The sequence below is a fragment of the Astatotilapia calliptera genome, chromosome 20, assembly GCF_900246225.1.
Source record: "Astatotilapia calliptera chromosome 20, fAstCal1.2, whole genome shotgun sequence".
In the NCBI taxonomy this organism is placed as follows: domain Eukaryota; kingdom Metazoa; phylum Chordata; class Actinopteri; order Cichliformes; family Cichlidae; genus Astatotilapia; species Astatotilapia calliptera.
Genome location: NC_039321.1, coordinates 3,585,525 through 3,606,241, shown reverse-complemented (window position 1 = coordinate 3,606,241; position 20,717 = coordinate 3,585,525). Strand labels below are relative to the sequence as shown.

The 20,717-nt window shown below is 42.4% G+C and overlaps 2 protein-coding genes across 3 annotated transcripts in view; both read left to right on the top strand.

Annotated features, from left to right (window-relative positions):
• The window catches only part of otud5a (OTU deubiquitinase 5a), a 38,909-nt gene extending 27,920 nt beyond the window's left edge, over nt 1-10,989 (top strand). For both annotated transcript variants that reach the window (XM_026153669.1, XM_026153668.1), the window contains exons 4-9: nt 43-199; nt 275-423; nt 1,942-2,127; nt 3,652-3,856; nt 3,998-4,069; nt 10,684-10,989. In XM_026153669.1, coding sequence (XP_026009454.1) covers nt 43-199; nt 275-423; nt 1,942-2,127; nt 3,652-3,856; nt 3,998-4,069; nt 10,684-10,817 — 903 coding nt within the window. In that variant the 3' untranslated portion in view covers nt 10,818-10,989. The remainder of the gene's footprint in view (nt 1-42; nt 200-274; nt 424-1,941; nt 2,128-3,651; nt 3,857-3,997; nt 4,070-10,683) is intronic.
• A 4,132-nt stretch (nt 10,990-15,121) lies between these two features.
• On the top strand, nt 15,122-18,841 carry pim2 (Pim-2 proto-oncogene, serine/threonine kinase). Its single transcript, XM_026155215.1, has 7 exons — nt 15,122-15,611; nt 16,095-16,195; nt 16,310-16,360; nt 16,890-17,098; nt 17,198-17,367; nt 17,482-17,658; nt 17,779-18,841. Exons 1-7 carry the CDS (start codon nt 15,554-15,556, stop codon nt 17,955-17,957), a joined length of 945 nt encoding a protein of 314 aa, XP_026011000.1. The 5' UTR covers nt 15,122-15,553; the 3' UTR covers nt 17,958-18,841.
• Nucleotides 18,842-20,717: the final 1,876 nt, after the last annotated feature.

Below are 20,717 nucleotides of genomic sequence, written 5' to 3'. Positions count from 1 at the left end.
GTTCGAGTCTGTGTTTATAAAGTTTTTGCTTTTGGCGTTCAGATGAAGAACGCAGATTATTTCTCCAACTACGTGACAGAGGACTTCACCACATACATCAACAGGAAGAGGAAAAACAACTGCCATGGCAACCACATCGAGATGCAGGCCATGGCGGAGATGTACAACAGGCCAGTGGAGGTTTACCAGTACAGCACAGGTGAGTCGAGAAACAACCTTCATCGCCGTCAGCCAGTCGCATCCATCTAACAACCTCCTCCTCCTCTTCCTCCAGAACCAATCAACACTTTCCACGGCATCCATCAGAACCACGACGAACCAATCAGAGTGAGCTACCACCGCAACATCCACTACAACTCCGTGGTTAATCCCAACAAGGCCACGATCGGGGTCGGACTGGGACTGCCCGCCTTCAAACCTGGGGTACAAAAACCAAACTCGCTTAGCACATCAGACTGACTTTAGTTATCCTAAAAGTTGGGAAATCCCAGTTCTGCAAAAACACAACAAGTAACACAATAAATAAGTAGTAAAGCTCAAGAAAGTAGAGCATGACAGATTGGTAAATCAAGCGAATCAAGCTTGATTTTATACACCTGTGGCCAATGAAGTGTTTGAAACACCCGAGTTCAACGATTTGGATGGGAGAGCGAAGACTCCTGCCTAATCCACCTCCATACCATCAGAGATGCAGGCTTTGAACTGAGCTGCATGGTCTCTCGCCTCCATAGCAGGACAAAATTCAAGTTGTCTGACCACAGAACAGTTTTCCACTTTGTCTCAGTTCAATCTAAATGACCTTTGCCCCAGAAAAGATGGCGGCAGCATTTCTGGATCATGTTCACGTGTGGTTTCTTCTTTGCAGCTTTAACCTGCATTTGTTGTTTGAATGGCACAGAGAACAGGCTGTGTTCACAGACCGTGATTCCTGGAAGTGTTCCTGAGCCCATGCACGGATTTCCATGACAGAATCATGACTGTCTTAAATGCAGTGCCGCCTGACAGTCCAAAGATCACGGGCATCCAATATTGATTTTCAGCCTTGCTTTCTGCGCCAGAAATTTCTCAAGATGATGTACTTCAGCATGCAGAGTCCAGTTTTTTTGGAGACTGGTGAACCTCTGTCCATCTTTAGCTTTAAGAAACTCCGCCTCCCCAAGACGCGCCTTTTACACCCAATCGTGCTGCTTACCTGTTGCCAGTTAACTTAATTAGTTGCAAGCTTTTTCTCTCAGTTTAAACAGTTGACATGTTTTCTGTGTTGTATTGTGAATAATCGAAGGGTTTGCTGGTTCCAAATCATTGCATTCAGTTTTTGATTACACGGCGTCGGGGTTGTTGCGGTCTCACGCCGTCTGTTTAACGGGCCTGAGAACAACTTCTTGAAACATGCCGTTTATATGTACAGTAGAGGGGGCAGATCAAAGCCTACAAGTCTCAAACTTGGCAGGGTTTTTTGATGAAAACTTTCCTGTGAGTGCTGTTACGAAACATTCGTCTACAGCTCCAGTGCTTCAAGATTTGTGATGCAGAAACGTATTTTTATGTAGATGCATGCCTGTTTTCAGTTCAGCGACTCTTTGAAGGCGCCGTTTCCGTCTGTGACTCCATATCTCTGCTGCTGCGTGGTTTCAAAATGACAACAGAGATACGAGATGGTCTCAAATGGATGCTCAGCCCCCCTCTTTACACTTTATAAAGACGTACTGAGTTTTATCACCTTAGCTGAGATTGTCTGTATTAACCGTCCTGCAGGCAGAAGTAAAATTTATGAAGGACTTTAAGTTTGACACATTGTGCCTTGTTTTGTCTCCTTTTCCCAGTCACTAATAAAATCTGACCAAATCTAGGGTTAAAGAAAACCGCTGTTCTAGCTGATATTTAGCCTTTTAGCTCAGGGAGTTGTGTGTGTATAATAAATATATTTCCTCCTCCTCGCAGTATGCGGACCAGTCTCTTATGAAGTCGGCCATCAAGACGTCAGAGGAGTCGTGGATCGAGCAGCAGATGCTGGAGGACAAAAAGAGGGCGACGGACTGGGAGGCCACCAACGAGGCCATTGAGGAGCAGGTGGCCCGGGAGTCTTACCTGCAGTGGCTGCGGGACCAGGAGAAACAGGCCAGACAGGTGGGACGGGGGAGCCGGGCCATGAATATTCACTGAAAATTATTTGACTCAGAACTGTGTGCTTTTATTTCACTTTCGAGAAAAACCTGTTGTTCTAGCAGCAGAATCCTTAAACCATCCGCCCTGTTTTCATAACTGCTTATGTAATGTAGGAATGTGATGGATTTACTTTCATTTTTAATGCTTTCAGACAAACCATACAGACAGATATGAATCGTGCTTTCAGCTAAACACCAACTCAGTCGATGGTCATTTTAAACAGGACCCACAGTTGGACCTGGAACAAAAATCAGATTGCCATAGGTGACCCTAACCGTCACTCACTGTCGGGGTTAAAAGGTTTTGAACCTTTTCACTTTAATTTGTCGCCATCATTTAAAACCCCACAGAGCCAGCTGGCTAATTTGTGCTTTTCTTTGAAAGAAAATTATACAGCAGTTCATATCAGGCCACCAAAACCATTTATTTACCTCATTCAGCCGAACGACAGATGAGCTCGTGCCACAGCGAGGCGACAACACTTCGACCGTGCATCCGTAATTTACAAGAGTCGCTGTTCCTCCTGCAGTAGCAATCAGACCTGAATCAAACGTGCTCGTCCAAATGAACTATAAACTGTGACTTTTGATGGATTGTGAGCCACACAGTTGCTTTTGTCGACCATGTATGTCAGATACAAAGACAAGGATACCAACTACCCATACCCATCATTTCATTCACTCTGACACACCCGGTGTTTAGTTTGCATGTTCTCCGTGTGCTTGTCCCGGTTTTCCAGCAGAGCGTCGATTTCTCCCATCATAAAAAAACATGCTTGTTAATGCTCCCTTTGTCGACCCACTCCTGCAGGAGCTTCCTGGTTAAACAAATATAACTGATGGTCAGGTGGAGGTGTTTTCCACAGAGTGAGACGCCTGTGAAGCAAATTGCCTCAAATCCCCTTAATAATGAGTAGGGTTTTTCCTTTTTTTTATAGTCGGTAGTTTCACTTTGGAATACCAATGAAGGTCCTTAAAAAAACCAAAAAACACCAATGTTCAGAGTTAAAATATGAAGAAGCTGCTCAGCACTGATTTGTTATATACAGCAACGACTGAATTAAGAAGATGTAAAATGAAAGATGCAAGCAGTATGCAGAAAAACTGCTGGATATTTAAATCTGGAAGATTTCTTGTAAACTGCAGGCTGACACAAACCTTCTTCCCTGTTTCTAACAGAGATATCTGCAGCATTCAGGGGAAGTTTAAAGAGGAGCCACAATATTCAATTAATATGCTATATTCTGATAGATTAACAGGATATACAGTAAATCAGCTGGTTATTTGTGGGCCTGTAAAACAGAAGAAATAGCCATTTATATTTGAACCTACTGACTCAGTGACTTAAAAAGCATCAGTTCTGTCTGCTTTAAACCGTCCTGTCAAATAAAGGCATGAAAAATAATGAAAAAAATGTCTTAAATTCAGTTTAAGTGGATGAAACTTTGCTGGTGTAACAAAAACCAAAACTTTTCTCTTTTTTCAGCCTCGTAAGGCCAGTGCCACCTGCAGCTCGGCAACAGCGGCTGCTTCCAGCGGGCTAGACGACTGGAGTGCTCGGTCACCACGGCAACGTGACTCAGACCCCTCCCACTCTGACCTCACAACTCCCCCATCAACCAACAACAAGCCCCCTTCCCCTGCAGGAGCTGCCCTCATCCTGAGCAAACCCCCCTCCCCCTGCGCCCCAGGTATAACACACACATATGTACCTTGGCTCTAAGTCTGCACACTAAAACGTACCAATCTGCTTTATGAGGACTTAATTGTGTCCACACAGTGTGAGCTAATGTTTTTTCCTGACGTACCTGTATGTATCTCGGCCTGTGCAGGTCCCAGTAATCAGAGTCGTCACCATTTGGAGTACAGAGCCATCATGCAGGAGATGTCACCTACAGCGTTTGGTAAGCGTCACACACACTCATTCACACCTTTGAGGACCTTATTTTTTATACTGTGTGTTCCTGTGACGTGAGTCTGTCACACGGCCCTTTACAGGTCCATTCCACAGAGAGGTTCAGACTCCACGTTCACACATGTAAAACTGTTTGTCATTTCTGAATGGCCCAGACTGCAAAAGCTGCAGTTCCTCTAATGGCCACTTGAGGAAGTTCAATCAGTCAAATCAAATCAAATCAAATCACTTTTATTGTCACATCACATGTGCAGGCACACTGGCACAGCACATGTGAGTGAAATTCTTGTGTGCGAGCCCCACAAGCAACAGAGATGTGCAAACACAATAACACAAACGAGTTCCCACAGACTTCCATATTAATATGTCTAACTTTACAGAAGAAATAAACATGTTTACAACCTCATACAAAACAAAGTTTTGGCTTCTATGTATAATTTCTTTCTCCATGGCAACAATAATTTTTATATAGAACTTCCTCCCACAATCATTTTGTTAAGGCTCGAAGGTTTGGGTCAACGCTGGTTGTGCTTTGTTAGCTGTCTGCTAGGCTTCACATCCACTAACTGAAGTTTGTGCTGTTGGCACCTCATGAAGCGTATTTACGGAAATTATCTGACAAATAATATTACTTTAGAAAGCTGTCTGATAAAGATGGACATGGCCACCGTGACATCACCCACTGATCTGCATTTTGAAGACTTAACATTAGCATGCTGGTGTTTTGGAGCCATAAGTTGGATTTGGATTGTAGGGTGGAATACTAATTTATCAGCAACTGTAGTCATCAAGTTGTCAGCCATCAGCACAGACCTCCTTACAGTAAGTCATAATATTTGTTTGATAACTTAATTTAAAACTGCTCCAAAAGTACAAACAGTAAAAAAAACCAAAGAAAAAACCACGTCCAGTTCAGATAGCCACTGGCTACAGTTCCCTGTGCCTGACAGTCATGTGTGGCCATGTATCTGTGACTCAGCATTTAAAGCAGGTCATCCACTAATAAGAAAGTCAGGGGTTCATTCCTCAGATCCTCCACTCTGCATGTCAAGTGTCTTTGAGCAAGATACCTTGATGCATGCATCGTAATGTTTAAATAAATCCGCTTCCTCATTTATGAGGCATAGAAAAGTGCTTGTATGAATGTGTGTATGACTGGGTGAATGATGCTTTGTGGTAGAGTAGAAAAGTGCTACTCAAGTAGCCGTCCATTTACCATTTACTCTTAACCATAGCTTCCATTCAAAGGAAGCATGTGCATTTTCTTTGCACATGTGTAGAACAAATCTGGGTCAAATGCTGACACCCAGTTAGCTTAGTAGCATTAGCGTGCTAAGTTCCACCCTCCAGTCTAAATATGGTCACTTCTGGTTAAAAAAAACCCATCAATGTCGAGGCTTCAGAATGCAGATTGTAGACACCAGTCGGGGGCACATTACAAATGGTGTGGTCCTAGTTTTGCAGAGATGTCCCTCCAAGGTGTAAGTTTCCTCCTGGTCCGTACACTCGTGTAGCTGACAGTCACTTTGTTTACAGTCAGTCCTCAACAGGAAGCAGCTGAGCCGTGTGTGTGTGTGTGTGTGTGTGTGTGTGTGTGTGTGTGTGTGTGTGTGTGTGTGTGTGTGTGTGTGTGTGTGTGTGTGTGTGTGTGTGTGTGTGTGTGTGTGTGTGTGTGTGTGAGGTTATCTGAGGACGTACATGCTGTTGTTGCTATGAAAAAACACACAGTTTTGTTGTTGTTGCTGTATGTGTAACAGTGTTATCACGTTTAACGCACAAAGCTGAATTCTGGAGTGTTTATCAAAGTACAAGATGATATTTAACTCATCAGGATGTCTCTCTGTGTGTCTCATATCAAATTGGCAATTACATGCAGAAACACACTGCATGTAATTGCCAATTTGACCCCATTCAATTACAGATCGTCTCATTTATGGCAAGTTTTTAATGACGGCTTTGGTTATGCTTCAGTCTTATTTTACAGTATAATAATAGCTTAAGCAGGATAAAACGGATATGAACAAAACTGAACTTTGAGGGCGTTGTTTGAAAAAGGGTGGGAAATTGCAGCATTGTTATTTAAAAAGTCACCGTGTTGCAAAATGTTAAAAATTGCAATAATATCGTATCATGAGTGAGGTATTGTTATAATAACTGTGTCATGAGTATCTGAGTCTCCCCTGATCCTGCTTTGACTGTTAGTTAAACTAAAAAGACAACGACACGTTTCTGTCATCGCGGTGAAGTGGCGTCCACTCAGCGCTGCGAAATCTGTACGCCAGCAGTTTAAAACAAGAAGACCGTAAAGTAATATCAGGACCGCTTTGCTGAGTCATTCACTCCATCTACCTAACACACAGTTCAGCTGTTGGTGAGCCGTGATTTCAGATGTTAGTCACCGAGCCTTTGTAAAGTGGAACATACTGCATTCATGGTGCACACTACTTACAAGTGCAACACATTAACCTCATCTCCTGTCATATATGTACGGGCCACTGGTTCCTGTTTCTTTTAGTCGGGTCCCGATAGTTCCCAAAACCATGTTTGTGTCAACATGTATGTAGACACTGTTATTACTTATTTGAAGCGCTTTGGTTAGTGTCATGATGGTTTTTGGAGCCATGAGTGAAACATTTAGATGAGAGGGTGAAGTGTTATCAGCTAACTTGAACTTGCAAGCTGCAATTAAAGGACATAGATTCCTGCTAATTAATGTTATGTAACTGACTAATAACATAATAAAACTCCATTCGCCTAAAGTGAAGCACAGATGTCTTTGATGTTATGTTAGCACAGTTAACCACACCGCAGATGCGATTTTTTTTTTATCAGTTAGTTTCATTAAAAATGCTCTCAAAGACACCAGCAACACAAATATGGTGACAGTTCAGTTATTTCAATTGGTGAAAGCAAACTTTAGCATTTAGGAAGGAGCATCTACTTCGCACCTAAAGTGGCCTCGCCCCTAATTCTAAAAGATGCATGAGTTTGGGGCAGAAGAGTTGTCAGACCTGGTGGCTGTGGCTGAGAGGGGGGTCACAGAGTTATCCACCTCCTGTAAGGCTCAGACACACAGGTGAGACAGAGTCCTCAGGCAGATCGTTCAATGAACGATGTCTTTTCAAAAACAAATCTCAGAGAAAGTCACCCTCTCACCTTGTATTGAACTTATGGTAATGTAATCAGTTAGCTTCAACTGGTGCCAATAAGTGCTGTCAAAAGCCAAAGAGGAAGAAAAGTTACAATTTCCTTCCAGAAGCAGTCAAAGTGGCAGAAACTTGAGTGGTTTTGTCTCTGGTTCTTGAATAAAACAAACTCCACCTGATAGCAGAGCAGCTATCAATGGGGAAAGATACACACTGTGCTAATATAAATTAAGTACATAAGAAATCCTGATATCGGGCTTGATTAAACTCGACCTATTCGCCTTTTACTAGAGTTGATCATTAGCTTATTTGTAAGTTCATCACAAGCTTCCAAACATGTGTTAATGAGTTTAAACTAAAGATGGGCAGACCGTGACCCTCCCAGAAGCAGCTCAACTGACAGAAACTTGAGTGGTGTCTTTGTTTGACCATTTTCTCCTCAGCTTTACATGATGAACAATGTAACTGAGAGCAGGGGAGATAAATGAATGCAAGTATTTCCCTGAGTAGTTCAGCTTTAAATATGCTTATTAGCATGTTCTGTTTGTCAAAAGCTTCCTAACACATGTTAATGAGTTTAAACTAGATGGCCAGGCAGCGAGGGACCACTCCTAAAATTAGTTAATCAACACTTGAGAGTCATTGTCATCGTTTGATCAGTTTCTCCTTGAGAGTGTAACCAAGAGCAGAGGAGAGAAAGTTCGGACTCACTGCGCTGAAATAAAACTGCTGCATGTAAATTGGTGAAATTACATGAACAAATTTTGGTGTCTTGTGTTCATTTGAGACTCCGATCAACAGCAGGTTTCACTGACCACATGTTTACTGCCGCATGCTCATCTTTAATTGGCCAGATAAAATTCCCAAGCGATTAGTCATAAAAATAAAGTAAATCTTTGTTTTTGTGTAAAATCTCACTGCCCTCTGCTGTGCTTCTGTGTCACCTCCTCCAGGTTTCCTGACACGCTCACAGCTTTAGGAGCTTCGTTTTCAGTGGTTCAGAACTTGTTTGTTTTTTAAAGTTTAAAGTTTTGACACATCCCGGTGGAGCTAGATGGATAGCGGTGTGCATTATCGTTTGAAAGATATTTGTTTGTGTTTATGGCAAATGCCAGATTAATGCAACCGCAGCAAAAGAAGTCACAACTGCAAAGATAGAAATAACAAAGTGCTCTGTAACAGCAGCACTCAAATCGCCGCAAAGTACAAGCAACACATGCCTGGATTTGTCCAGCAGAGATGGACCAGATGGTCGTTCTGCAGGCGGGAGACGTCCCGATCGTAGTTGGTCGTATTCGCTTTTCCATCACCTCTCGGGACTTGCTGACTCTCGTTACTGTTGTTGGCTGTTGTTCCTGCAAACTCAGGGAGATATTTAAAACCTCATTACATTTGCTCTGATTATCAGAAAAGAAAAAGACAAAGTTGAAACCCTCTCTGCAGGAGTAGTTTTTCTACCAGCATCAAACTACTCAAAGTATAAGCATTATAATCATTTCCTGTAAATCTGTTTAACAACTATCACTCTCCCTGAATTTTCACAATAGACTGCAATACGTTCACCGTTCACAGCTGATAGACAGCCAGACCCCGGCTTGATTAACTGGGAACTATTCAGCTTTTGTCAGAGCTGATAACAAACTGTTTGTGCATCAAAAGCTTCCTGACACGTGATAATTAGCTTAACACCAAAAGATGGATAGACAGAGACTGAGCCCCACTCCCCAAAAATAAAGCAGAAACTCTGACTGGACGAGCTTTGTCTCCATCTGACCAGAAGCTACAGACACACTGTGAGACTAACACAACTTTAAATGAGGGCGAATGACACTTTCACTGTGTTGAGCTCAGTCATTTAGGTAAATAGCATTAAGTTGTTTTTAGTGTCCATATGTAGTCTTCAAACTGATTTCCTCATAAAAAACCACTGCAGGACGTCACATCTGAGGCCAGCGCTCAGTGCCCAGCTTATCCTTATAGTAACCGATACCATTCAGGGAATCGTGCTTCATTATTTTAGGCATTTTTGTTAATGTCACTGTTTGTTGCTCTGCATCACCTCCTCCTTTCTGACACTTTCACACCAAACCTGAGGGGATTTTTCATTTCTTTTGTGGCTCAGCAGCCACAGGTCTGTCACTTTAGGCGTTGATTAATTCAGCTGTTTGTTAATTGAGCTTTAATTCAATTTTGACAAACTTATGACGACCCGAGCTTCTTTGACCGTGACCTCATCTGCTTTTTAATTTTTTTATTTTTGAAAGAGCCTCTTGTCTTTTTTGACACGGTGCCCTGCTTTGTCCCTTTGGTTTTGAGGCTTGAACAGACCCGAGCACCCGAAACCTATTCAGGTGTCGTTGTCAATGTCTCTGGCTTTTTATTAACACCGTTCACGCTCAGCGGGTGTTTAAGATATGATTTTTCAAACTTATGATGTAGAGCAGCAGTCCCCAACCTCTTTTGCGCCACGGACCGGCCATTAAGGTGTCACGGATAAATACAACAAAATAAAATGATACGACCAAGACAAAAACGGTGGTATTCTGTAAATATATAATAAACGCGAATTCACTGTGTAAGTGTGTTTATTATTAGCAGCGTCCTCCTGAAATGCACCAACAACATTGAGAGTAACATCCTCCTCTCTGCCCCTTAATGCTCTCTGGTTGCTATGGTAACGCCTAAAAATGTCTTTCAAAATAAGACACAACTACAACACGGGAAAAGACCCAGAGAAACAGAGTTAACAACAAAAACACTGAAAACCATAAATTTCACACCCGAGCCACAACTCTCGCGGCCCGGTACCAAACAACGCATGGACTGGTACCGGTCTGTGGCCCGGGGTTTGGGGACCGCTGATGTAGAGGACAGCCCATAGGCTCACACTGCAGAGACGTTTGGTCAGTTTTCATCGCGTTCCTCCTGCCATGTCACCAAATGACACGATGAGCATTTCAACTTTTACTGAGAACATTTTGACCCCATACCAAGTCTAACATCGTGTATGGCTAAACATGAAAGCTTATTATAACACCTGGGAGAACAGCCACACTGTTAATTTTGCTGGAAATAATTTGGACTGTCTTTAACTCTCAACACTCCCTCTGTCTTTGTTTGCATTGGGACCTGAAGGAGCATCTGCACATGAAAAAGGCAAATGATGTCAGACTTAACGAGCAGATCATGTTGCAGATAATATCTGGGGTGTTCATATTAACTGTCACCATCATAAATTAAACCTTGCGCGCTAAAAGAACCCCAAAGTGCTTCAGACTGCTGTGAGTACTGTCACAAACAAAAAAGTACTGTCCCTCAGCTGGCTTCCTGAAGCTAGCAAATGAAGTAAGGTTTGTTTCAGAGTGTGAGAGTTTTGATCTGAACTGCAGAGGTGGATGTGAGCAGAGCAGGTCTGTGTATTAAAAGTTCTCATATGTTTTGTGTGTTTGTGTTTCAGGCCTGACAGACTGGGAGGACGACGAGATCCTGGCGTCGGTGCTGGCGGTGTCTCAGCAGGAGTACCTGGACAAAATCAAGCACCAGAGCGCCGCCATGCATCGAGAGAGAGAGCCATCACCCGACAGCAGCTGATAACTGGCCCGATACGCACAAAACAAAACAAAAAAACGCGCGCACACACAACAACAATGACCCTTCAACCCCAGCATCCCAACCCCACCATTACTCTCCTGCCCCTCCCCCACTTCACCTCTGACCCACTGAAGGAGCTCCACCAGGGAAAAAATAAAACATCCAACAATGATGCACTTTTTTTTTTTTTTTGGTTCCTCATCGGCTCATATCTCTCTGTTTCCACTCCGTCGACTCTCTTCCCTGCTTCCCATCTCACTTCCTCTTCCTTGCCTCTTTTTTTTTTTTTTCTGTCTTTTCGTTTCCTGGTTACCACTCGGACGGAGCTCGGTCTTAACGCTGACTCGGCGTCAGCTGTAATTTGTACTTTTTGACATTTAAACATCGTTCTGGGCAGCTTTGAATTTTAATCCTCGTGTTTAGGGATGTACTGAAATATTGGCGGGAGATCTGCATCGCCTGCTGCCGACCTTACTGACTGCCGTTTGACGGCGTTCAGCGACGACAGCGGCAGACGTTTGCGCATTTGTTTCACTTCAGTTTCGTCCAGGCTAAATGTATAAAAAGTAGTGATATGAAGAGCTGAAAGACTTTAAGTTTTGATTCAGTGAGTTTTTTGTTGTTTTTATACAATGAAGGTTCCTTTGCATAAATAAAATAAAATAATTAATAAAAAACTTAAATAAAAAACATTGGTATCAGTATCAGCTGTAGGACAAATTGTACTTGTAAACATTGGCCCAGAATTTTGCAATCGGTACATTTCTACTCTTTGAAATCAGGCCGTTAGCTCTGCAGCTAACATCATCATTGGTTTGAATGAAGAACGCTAATCAGAAGTGGGGGGAAAAAATGGCGGCCAGTTGGTTGTTTGTGCGTCAGGGTCCTGGAGGCTAACGCAATTACCTGAAGTCTTACACCACTAACAAGCTATATTTACAGTTAGCTTAATTAAAGAAGGTGTGTTTGTTAGCTTTTTTTTCCCTCCCCACTTATCGTAGCACACGTTATGCTAGTTAGAATTGTTTCTTTGGCCCTTTTGTTACTCATGCTGGTTGCCATTCTGCGTCAGGGAATGACTGCATTTTAAAACTTGATCATGCTAATCAGGATTGGAAATATTTAACAATGTTAAGGTTAAGTTAGCATGCTCGTCCGTGAGCAGGCTATCACTTGAAGTCTTACTGTTTTAAGGCTAGGTCATTAGCAGCGCTGCTAATAAACGGAGTCGCTGTTAGCTTAGCAATCAGTAGCAAAGTAGTAATTTTTCCTTCTGGCAGTTGTTTTGCGTGAAGATTGCTAGTCCCATAATCATTGTGTTTAGGCTAAGTTACCCAAAGTCTTTAGCGAGCAAGCTATCACACAAAAAAGTCTTATTATGTTTTAATGCTAGCTAAGCTTAGCTTGGCTGTAAAAAGCCAAACCAACCCTCCACCGCTACTGGCGGCCATTTTATGTCGACACATTTACTTTCTAAAACAGAAAAAGCGCCCCCAGCTTCACGGCCTGTAACATCCCCCCACAACCCATTCCTCTTTTTGTCTTTCTCCTCTTCCTCCTCTACCTTCATCATCATCATCGGACTTATTTAGCTGCATGTTTAATTGACCACGACCAATATCATCATAGAGAAAAGCGTAAAAAAACCAACAAAAAAAACAGAGAAAAATAGAGAGAATTGTCATACTTATCCTCTTAATGATTGATTACTGTTGTTATTATTAATAATATAAGTTTGTTTTATTTTATTTTCTCGTTTGGGATGAAAAAACTTTTTCTTGGAATAAAAAGAGGAAAATGTTTCTGAAAAAATGTGGTTTCTTTTTTCTTTTCCTTCTCCTTTTCACTAAAGTGTAGCCAAAGGCTACATTCACACTGCAGGCGAAAGCGCATCAAATCTGACTTTTTTGACCCTATGCGACCCATATCCGATCATGGTGTGACAGTGTGAACGGCACAAATCCGATATTTTCAAATCCGATCTGGGTCACTTTCGTATGTGGTACTGAATCCGATACATATCTGATGTTTTAGAAAGCGACTGCTGTTTGAATAGTCATGTCGCATTAAATCCGTCTTTTACGTCACCGACACAAGACAGACACCAATTATCAGCACCGGAGAAGCGCCCGAGAAGACATCGCGAACACTTCCTGGCCATCCAGTGAAACTGTTGGGAAGACAACGTTGGAGAAATGCAAACATTTTCTTTGTACTGTATAATCTGCAGATTCTGACAGAAATCTGCAACTATCCTTTGAAGCACCGCTCCTCTAAAACAGCAATAAGGATAACTATTAGGCCATATGTAAATAACGAAATAACTTTATAACTTAAAGCAAAAACGTAACGTCCGAAACAAGTCTTTATATTAAGGGCCATCAGTCACACAATGCTGTTTGGTCTGGGTCTAAACAGAGCGCGTTGTGTGTGACGTCTTCTTTTGCGCATGCGGGCCGGTTTGAGGGTTCACACTAGAGCGCGTTTGCTGTCACATTGTATTTGTAGTGTGAAGAAGCAGACAAAAAATCAGTTTTGATCAAAAAATCGGAATAGAGCACTAAGACCTGCAGAGTGAACGTAGCCAAAGTGATGGAGGTCATTCTATTATACGTATAAAAACACCAGAACGAGAGACAGGGTAATATACCGAAAGAGTGGAAAGATATCACAAGTTTGAATCCAGATGAGAAGTTGTGGTTTAATGATTCTGCGATGGACCTAAATTTACTCTTTACCCTGTAAAGAAGACACTTTTTGACACAGGACTTGTATATCAACAAAGATGTGGTTTGATGAAGTTCTGGGTTTTTCCAATTGTAGCTGTATTAAGTCGTGTAGGTAGAGGTCACCCTCACTAACTTCTGACACAAACCCGGTCCTTTTGTTCTGGACTGAAATATGACAAGAAGCAGTCAGTTCAGAAAAGAGAAACAACAGTTAACCTTGTCTCACAAACACAAAGTTAAACCAACAAAAAGCCAACACTATATTAGTGTGATTAACTAATGCAGCTTTCTCTCTGACCTCTGTGTTCCTCTCTGATTTACAAATGAAACAATGAGTTCCAGTAAGAATATGAATCATTGATGTTTAAGAGCAGTTGCTTCTGTTTGCTTTTTAGCACCTCAGAAACATGAGAAAGTTGGGGGGGGGGGGGGTCAGTCAGCATTTTGAGAAATTAACTCGAAATTTTAAGTTATAGATGGCAAAAAATAAAAATCAGTGGCGGAAGCAAGCTGCCATGGACTGGTGTTAGAGCTCGGCCATCATGTAACTACAGTGCTGAGTACTCATCCTCTGATGAGGGCCACAAAGTATTACTAGTGAAACTGAGGTTTGTGAACAAATTCATCAGATCACGACTTGGATGAAATCTTTTTCTGCATTAGCAGTGGAGTAAAATCTGCTTTGTCCTTCTTACAGTCCTGTGATCCATTATGATCCATTTTCACCAGTTAGCCAGAGAATGAGACGGTACTCAAAGAAAGGTCAGATATGGAAGAACAGCAAAACTTTTTATTTGAGGCAAAGCTTTCAGTAGCTTTTATTAAATTTGACTGGTGGTTGTAAACATGCATGCTACTGCTTTAAAATTACTAACTTCTCAAAGCTTTCTGTGTTTACTTTTACCCCCCCCCCCCCTTTACAGGTAATTGAACCAATAAAAAAACAATAAATCAGCTGTATTTACAGCACTTAGACAAACACACAGCACTTATAATAATAATAATAATAAACTTAATAAGCATAAGAGCATGAGCACTATCAGCAGCAAAGGTGTTTTAAGCTTTTAAAAGAGGCGCAGGCAGCGTTTTTTATTTAAATGTGACAGTTTGTATGTTCCTGTAAACGCCAAATTAATTTGTAAAAAGCCCTGCAGGATGGTTTAAAGTCTAAGAAAGGTTTTAGCTTCGTGCTGGGGGAAAGTTTAAAACTTTTTAAAAATCTGACGTCAGTTAAATGATGGGATTACTTGATTCTGTGGTAAGAAGCTCAGACTGAGCAGCTTCATTAGGTTCAGGGGCAGTCTGCGGTCCTCTCGGACGGATTCTTGGCACTCACTTGTCTTATTTTGACCTTCTCGTAATTATCGCTTTCACCGTTTAAAAATACCGCATTTATAATGAGGCGCGACCCCAGTCAGCAGGTAACAAAACTTCGTCACTTTGACAGAAGCTCAACAAAACGACTCTTTGAGGAACCGCTGGTTTCGGTGTGTGCGCGCGTGCGTGTCCCTGAGGGGAAACCGCCCCGCTCTTTCCCGTCAAGATATCAGCGCGCGCTTCCTCCGATAGTTCGTTGAAACAAATTCTACGAATTCTTCTCGCGGGATTTGAATATTCATGAAGGCGCGACTTGAATGTAGCCGGTTCAAAACATTGAGCACACGGCTCCGCTGATTGACACGGCTGATTGGACAGTGAGGGCGTAGTGGGCGGGGCTGCGTTAGATAGCTTTAAATAAGGAACAAAACACTGTAGTAGAGCAGCGAAGGCGGTCAACAGAGACGGAGCGGGTTACCAGGGTTTTGACTCTTCTGTGAACGTGTTTCCACCGCATTATCCAGGAGTAAATATATTTAAAGGACTTTTTCTTTGACTTTTCTGGGATTTTAAAAGCATAACGCTTTAATCGGTTAAAGACGGAAAATCATCATTAAAAATCTGAAGAGCTATTCCGCCCACAGAAGAATGGACTTTTATTAACTTCAACTAGACGGAACACTTTATAAAATGCTGGATAAGAGAGACATGGAGTTCGACTTGGAGGAAGAAGTCCGAGGAAAGAACGGTGAGAACTACAAGAAAGGTTATATGTGTGATTAAACATGTCAAATAAGGACGTGTAAACTGGTTTAATTTGCCTCCAAAACGCAGTAGCTGCTTTTGCACGCTGCAGCCAGACTGCATGCAAAAAAACAGCGATTTTAACAGCCCGCTCAGGGGCTGTGAAACGTTTAAAAAACGCTGAAATTTAAAAAGGGAAACCGTTAAAGGTGGCGCCTTTAAAATATTATATATTAAGTCCCGCTGGATTTGTTGGAGTGCATTGATCCGACATTATAAACGATTATTTCGGTTATTTTAGTTTAAGAAACTGGAATATCAGACAGATATCCGAGTTGTAAATTAAAAATAATTGTGCGCAGTGACGTTTTTTGTGTACAACGGTAGAAATCTTAAGGTATTTTGAGTTTCTGTTGTCTTGTTGGGGGATGTACGGTCTGTAAGTGTGAGCCATGCACTGATGTGACCCTTGTGTTTTGGCCCTCAGTGAAGGAGCCCTTCCTCAGTCAGTATCGCTGCGGTCCTCTCCTCGGCAGCGGAGGTTTCGGCTCCGTGTTTTCAGGCCAGAGGCTCTCCGATGGACTACAGGTAAATAATACCCGCCTGTGTTTGTTCATTATAAGAGATGCGCCTTTTCTCCGTTATTATTGCTCGAGAATTCGATTTTTATTTAATATTTTACTCTTTTTTTTGTCCATCCAGGTTGCCATTAAGCAAATTGCCGTTGACAGAGTTCAAAAGTGGACCAGACTGGTGAGTGATAATTTATTTTTAAACTAAATGTGTACCAAAACGCACGAGGTGTTTTGAGTGACGCCTGTAAACAAAGCTCAGATTGTTTAGCTCCGCCCTCTGCCGGTGGCTCAGGTGAACTGCAGCTGTGGGCGGTGGTTGGGAAATGTGTAACGTCACGGTTTGGTAAATGACACCTCAGGATTTCCCCACTATCACCACCACCTCTTTATTCATTATTATTCATTGCGAATTCATTTGGGTTTCCCCACCAAGGCAAAAAACACCTGAAGCCACCTGCAGGCGAGGATTCAGGGCACAAAAACACCAGGCTGGAGTTTCTGATTTTAAAACCCAAACGTGTGACTCAGAAAGTCCTGAAAACAGAGTCAGTTAATTTGCATACTAGTATCAGTCACTGTGATTTCTGCTATGACTCATTTAAAAACTAGAAATTAAAAAACAAAAACAAAAATTAGGACATGATCTACTTCTACTACTACAGATTATTTCTTTATAATTTATCAATCTTCCTCTTTCCTCCCCCCAGCCAGATGAGGTCAATCCTGTTCCGATGGAGATTGCTCTGCTGCAGCAGCTGTCAGAGGACGGGGGCCACCCTGGGGTCATCCGCATGCTGGACTGGTTCGAGGTGGAGGGGCGGGGCTTCCTGCTGGTGATGGAGAGGCCGCCGCACTGCCAGGATTTGTTCGACTTCATCACGGAGAGAGGAGCGCTGTCAGAAAGCCTCGCACTCAGGTTTGCGCTCCCGTCCGCCACCTTTGAATGATGCTACTGCGTTCTGCTGAGGTCACTGACATTTTCGCTAACGTCCTGGTTCTTTGTTCTTCCCGATAGGATTTTCCATCAGGTGGTCGAAGCGCTTCGATTCATTCACTCCCGCGGCGTCGTGCACCTGGACATCAAAGACGAGAACATAGTGATAGACACGAGAACGATGGATATCAAGATCATAGACTTCGGGTCGGGGGCGGTGCTTAAGGACACGCCGTACAGAGAGTTTCAAGGTACCCAGTCACTCTACACCCATAGCTTCTTCTCAACCTCCCCCTACAAAACCCCTCTCAGTGCCTCCAAGTTTCACGTTGTAACCCTCCTCGTCTCACTTCCTGCGTCCTTAGGAACTCGGGTCTACAGCCCCCCTGAGTGGATCGCATCGCAGTGCTACGAGGCCGTCCCTCTCACCGTCTGGTCTCTGGGGGTTCTGCTCTTTGACATGGTCTGCGGCGACATTCCCTTTGAGCACGACATGGAGATTTACAGAGCCTGCCCCAGTTTCACCAGGCGGGTGTCAAAAGGTGAGCATCAGGTTCTTCTCAACAGGAGTTTCCTCCTGACTGGGGTTCAGGGTCACATGACCCCCTCCTAAATATGTGGTCCAGTTTTTCACATCCTTTCTCTTTTGTTTTTTCCACCAGGATGCCAGTCTCTGATTCGCTGGTGTCTATCCTTCCAGCCGGAGGATCGTCCCACTCTGGAGGAGATTCTGTCGCATCCCTGGATGAAGGCAGGAAATGACAAAGAGGAAGAGGAGGAGGAAGAGGAGAGGGGAGGCCTGCGTGAGGAGCACGGCTCCCTTCCCTGTCAATCCCTTTGAAGTGTCAGGACTCTGGACTGTTAAGGACTTTAGGATCGTCGATTGGGCGCGTTCCTGATCCGTTTCCTGTTTGTCACATTAAACCTGGCGGCACCTTCGTCTGGAAGTTATTTATCTCAGCTGGTTTGCCTATTTATTGATTATTTATTTTGGCCCAGGGTTTGTTCCAGCTGTTCCGGGACTGAAATTTAAAAGTTCGGACGGACAACCGGCTCCCCCTACAGGATGGAGGTCACATAAGTAATCACAACGGAGCTGCTGCTGTGATGGAAGTTGCTGATCTGCAGCTCTTCTGATAATCTTTCGGGTTGTTTGAATCGACTCTGAGGACGACAAACACTGACTTTATTTATTTTATTATTTTTATTTTATTTTTATGTGCCACAGAAGAAATTCGACACAAACACCTGCTGTTACTTTACACCGTGAAGCTGAGTTTTTTGAGGTGATACTGCTTCACTTTAATCTTAACACTGTTTTCAAAGGAAATTCAGCCTCTTTATTTTAATTTTTTTATTTTTATTTTTTAAGCTGAAACCTGCAAGCTGTGACTTTTTTCAATCACGCTTCAGGTCACTGAGTCACTCTCAGTTTCAGCTTCGATTTATCAGTAAAATGAAACTTCTGTGTTTTTAATATGGAAAAAAGACTTTTTCATTTTCTGATGTGAAGGTGGGGATTTTTTTTTTTTTTCCCACGTCCTGTTTTTGTTGCGGATGTGCTGCCTCTGTAGATACTTATGTATTCGGTTTTTCTATGGTGAAAAGAAGAGAAAGTGAGTCATCGGGGTCACTTGGTTCAGTTTATTTACATTAAATAGAGAGTTTGGATCAAAAGCAAAACAAAACCGATCCAACGTTTGAATAAAAGATTCATTCATTTCATCATGTTGTTCTATTTTTTTGTCTTTATTTAATAATAATAATAATAATAATGGATTGCATTTATATAGCACTTTTCGAGACCCTCAAAGCGCTTTACAATTCCACTATTCAGTCACTCTCACATTCACACACTGGTGGAGGCAGCTACAGTTGTAGCCACAGCTGCCCTGGGGCAGACTGACAGAAGCGAGGCTGCCATATTGCGCCATCGGCCCCTCTGACCATGTGCTCAGAGCGAACCTGCTCTCACCTGTGAAGACAACGCAGTCCTAGAACTGGACCTCGTAGCTCTTATGTCAACTCCAAACAAGCTGCACGACGCTGGGCTGTGAGCACAGAGTCTGTGTCTGAGCAGTGCTTTTAATTTGCTTTTTCATGTAATAAGCTGCTGCACCAAAACTAAGCAGTTAAATGTCGTTGTTTATATTAAACACTCCTATTAGCTCAGGAGGACTGTGAGGTTATGTCACCTTAGTCTTGTGTCTAAGAGCAGAGATCAGTGTCTGTGAGTGCTGTGGGAGGTGAAGTGGTTTTCCTCGACCTGCCAAAGAAGCCCCGAGGTGAAGCTTCAGAAGAAACTGGTTTGAAACTTGAAGCGCTTGATTGGTGACTTGTTAAAACTGGAAATGCTGCCTCGCTGCACAACATGCAATCAAGAAGAGTTACTGAAATGCACATGAGGTGCTTTACTGCATTACTTTAAGTATGTACTGTACAACAATCCAGCAGGAAAAACTACTTTTACAAAGAGAAACATGAAATATAAAACAATGAATATAGGTATACGTCACAAATATGACATAAAAATGATAACAAGTATTTTTTTAGTCACTTAGTAACTGTAGTGACAGAAATGTCAACAAACTCAAGTGCAACTGTAAGAACCTTTGAGACAAAGTTGTTAATGATATAATTGTTGAATACAAATTTAAATTAATAAGAGGAAAATTCAAAATTTGGGATTTACTGAATTAAAACTGTGAGAGGGAAATTTTTAAATTATCAAATCAAAAACGTCCAAAATAAAATGAAATGATTAACATTAAAGATAAAACTTTACATTTTAATGTAGAAAATCAAATCCATGTAAATAAAAACAGTGCGTGATTACAATGAAATCAATTAAAATTGATTGATTGTAATTAAAAATCGAATAATTATGAGAAGCAATCATGGATATGTCAGCTGCACAATCTCCTGTTTCACCACAACCCAAAGATGCTGTGTTGGACTGAGATCTGCTGCCGGTGGAGGCCGTTTCGTTACAGTGAACTCATCGTCATGTTCAGATGATTTGAGCTTCATGACACAGTGTGTTATCCTGCCTGACGGACCAATCAGAGGACAGATACAGTGTGGTCACTACTCAGGTAGGTAAACAATGGTCAGCTGGGCCTACGTGACCAAAGAGTGCCAAGAAAATATCTCCCACACCATTACATCACCAGCAGCCTGACGCACTGATACAAAGCAAGATAGATGCTTTCATGCAGTTTAGGCCAAATTCTGACTCTAACATCTAAACAATACAGCAACAATAGAGCTGCTGTAGCTCGTGCACTTCAAGGTTCACAGTGCTCTACCCTCACAGATGCTCTTCTGCATACCATGCTTGTAACAAGTAGTTATTTGAGCTACTTTTGCCTTCACCTCAAAGCAGTCTGGCCTTTCCCCTCTGACCTCTGACATCAACGAGTCGTTTCACCTGGATATTTTCTTTTCTATAAACCCTGGAGATGGGTGTGCGGTAAAATCTCAGCAGTAGCCCATCTGGCAACTATGCCACATTCAAAGTCAGTTGAATCACCAGTGTTACTCATTCTGATGCTCAGTTTGAAGGTACAGGAAGCAGATACAAAGAAAACATGAAGAATTA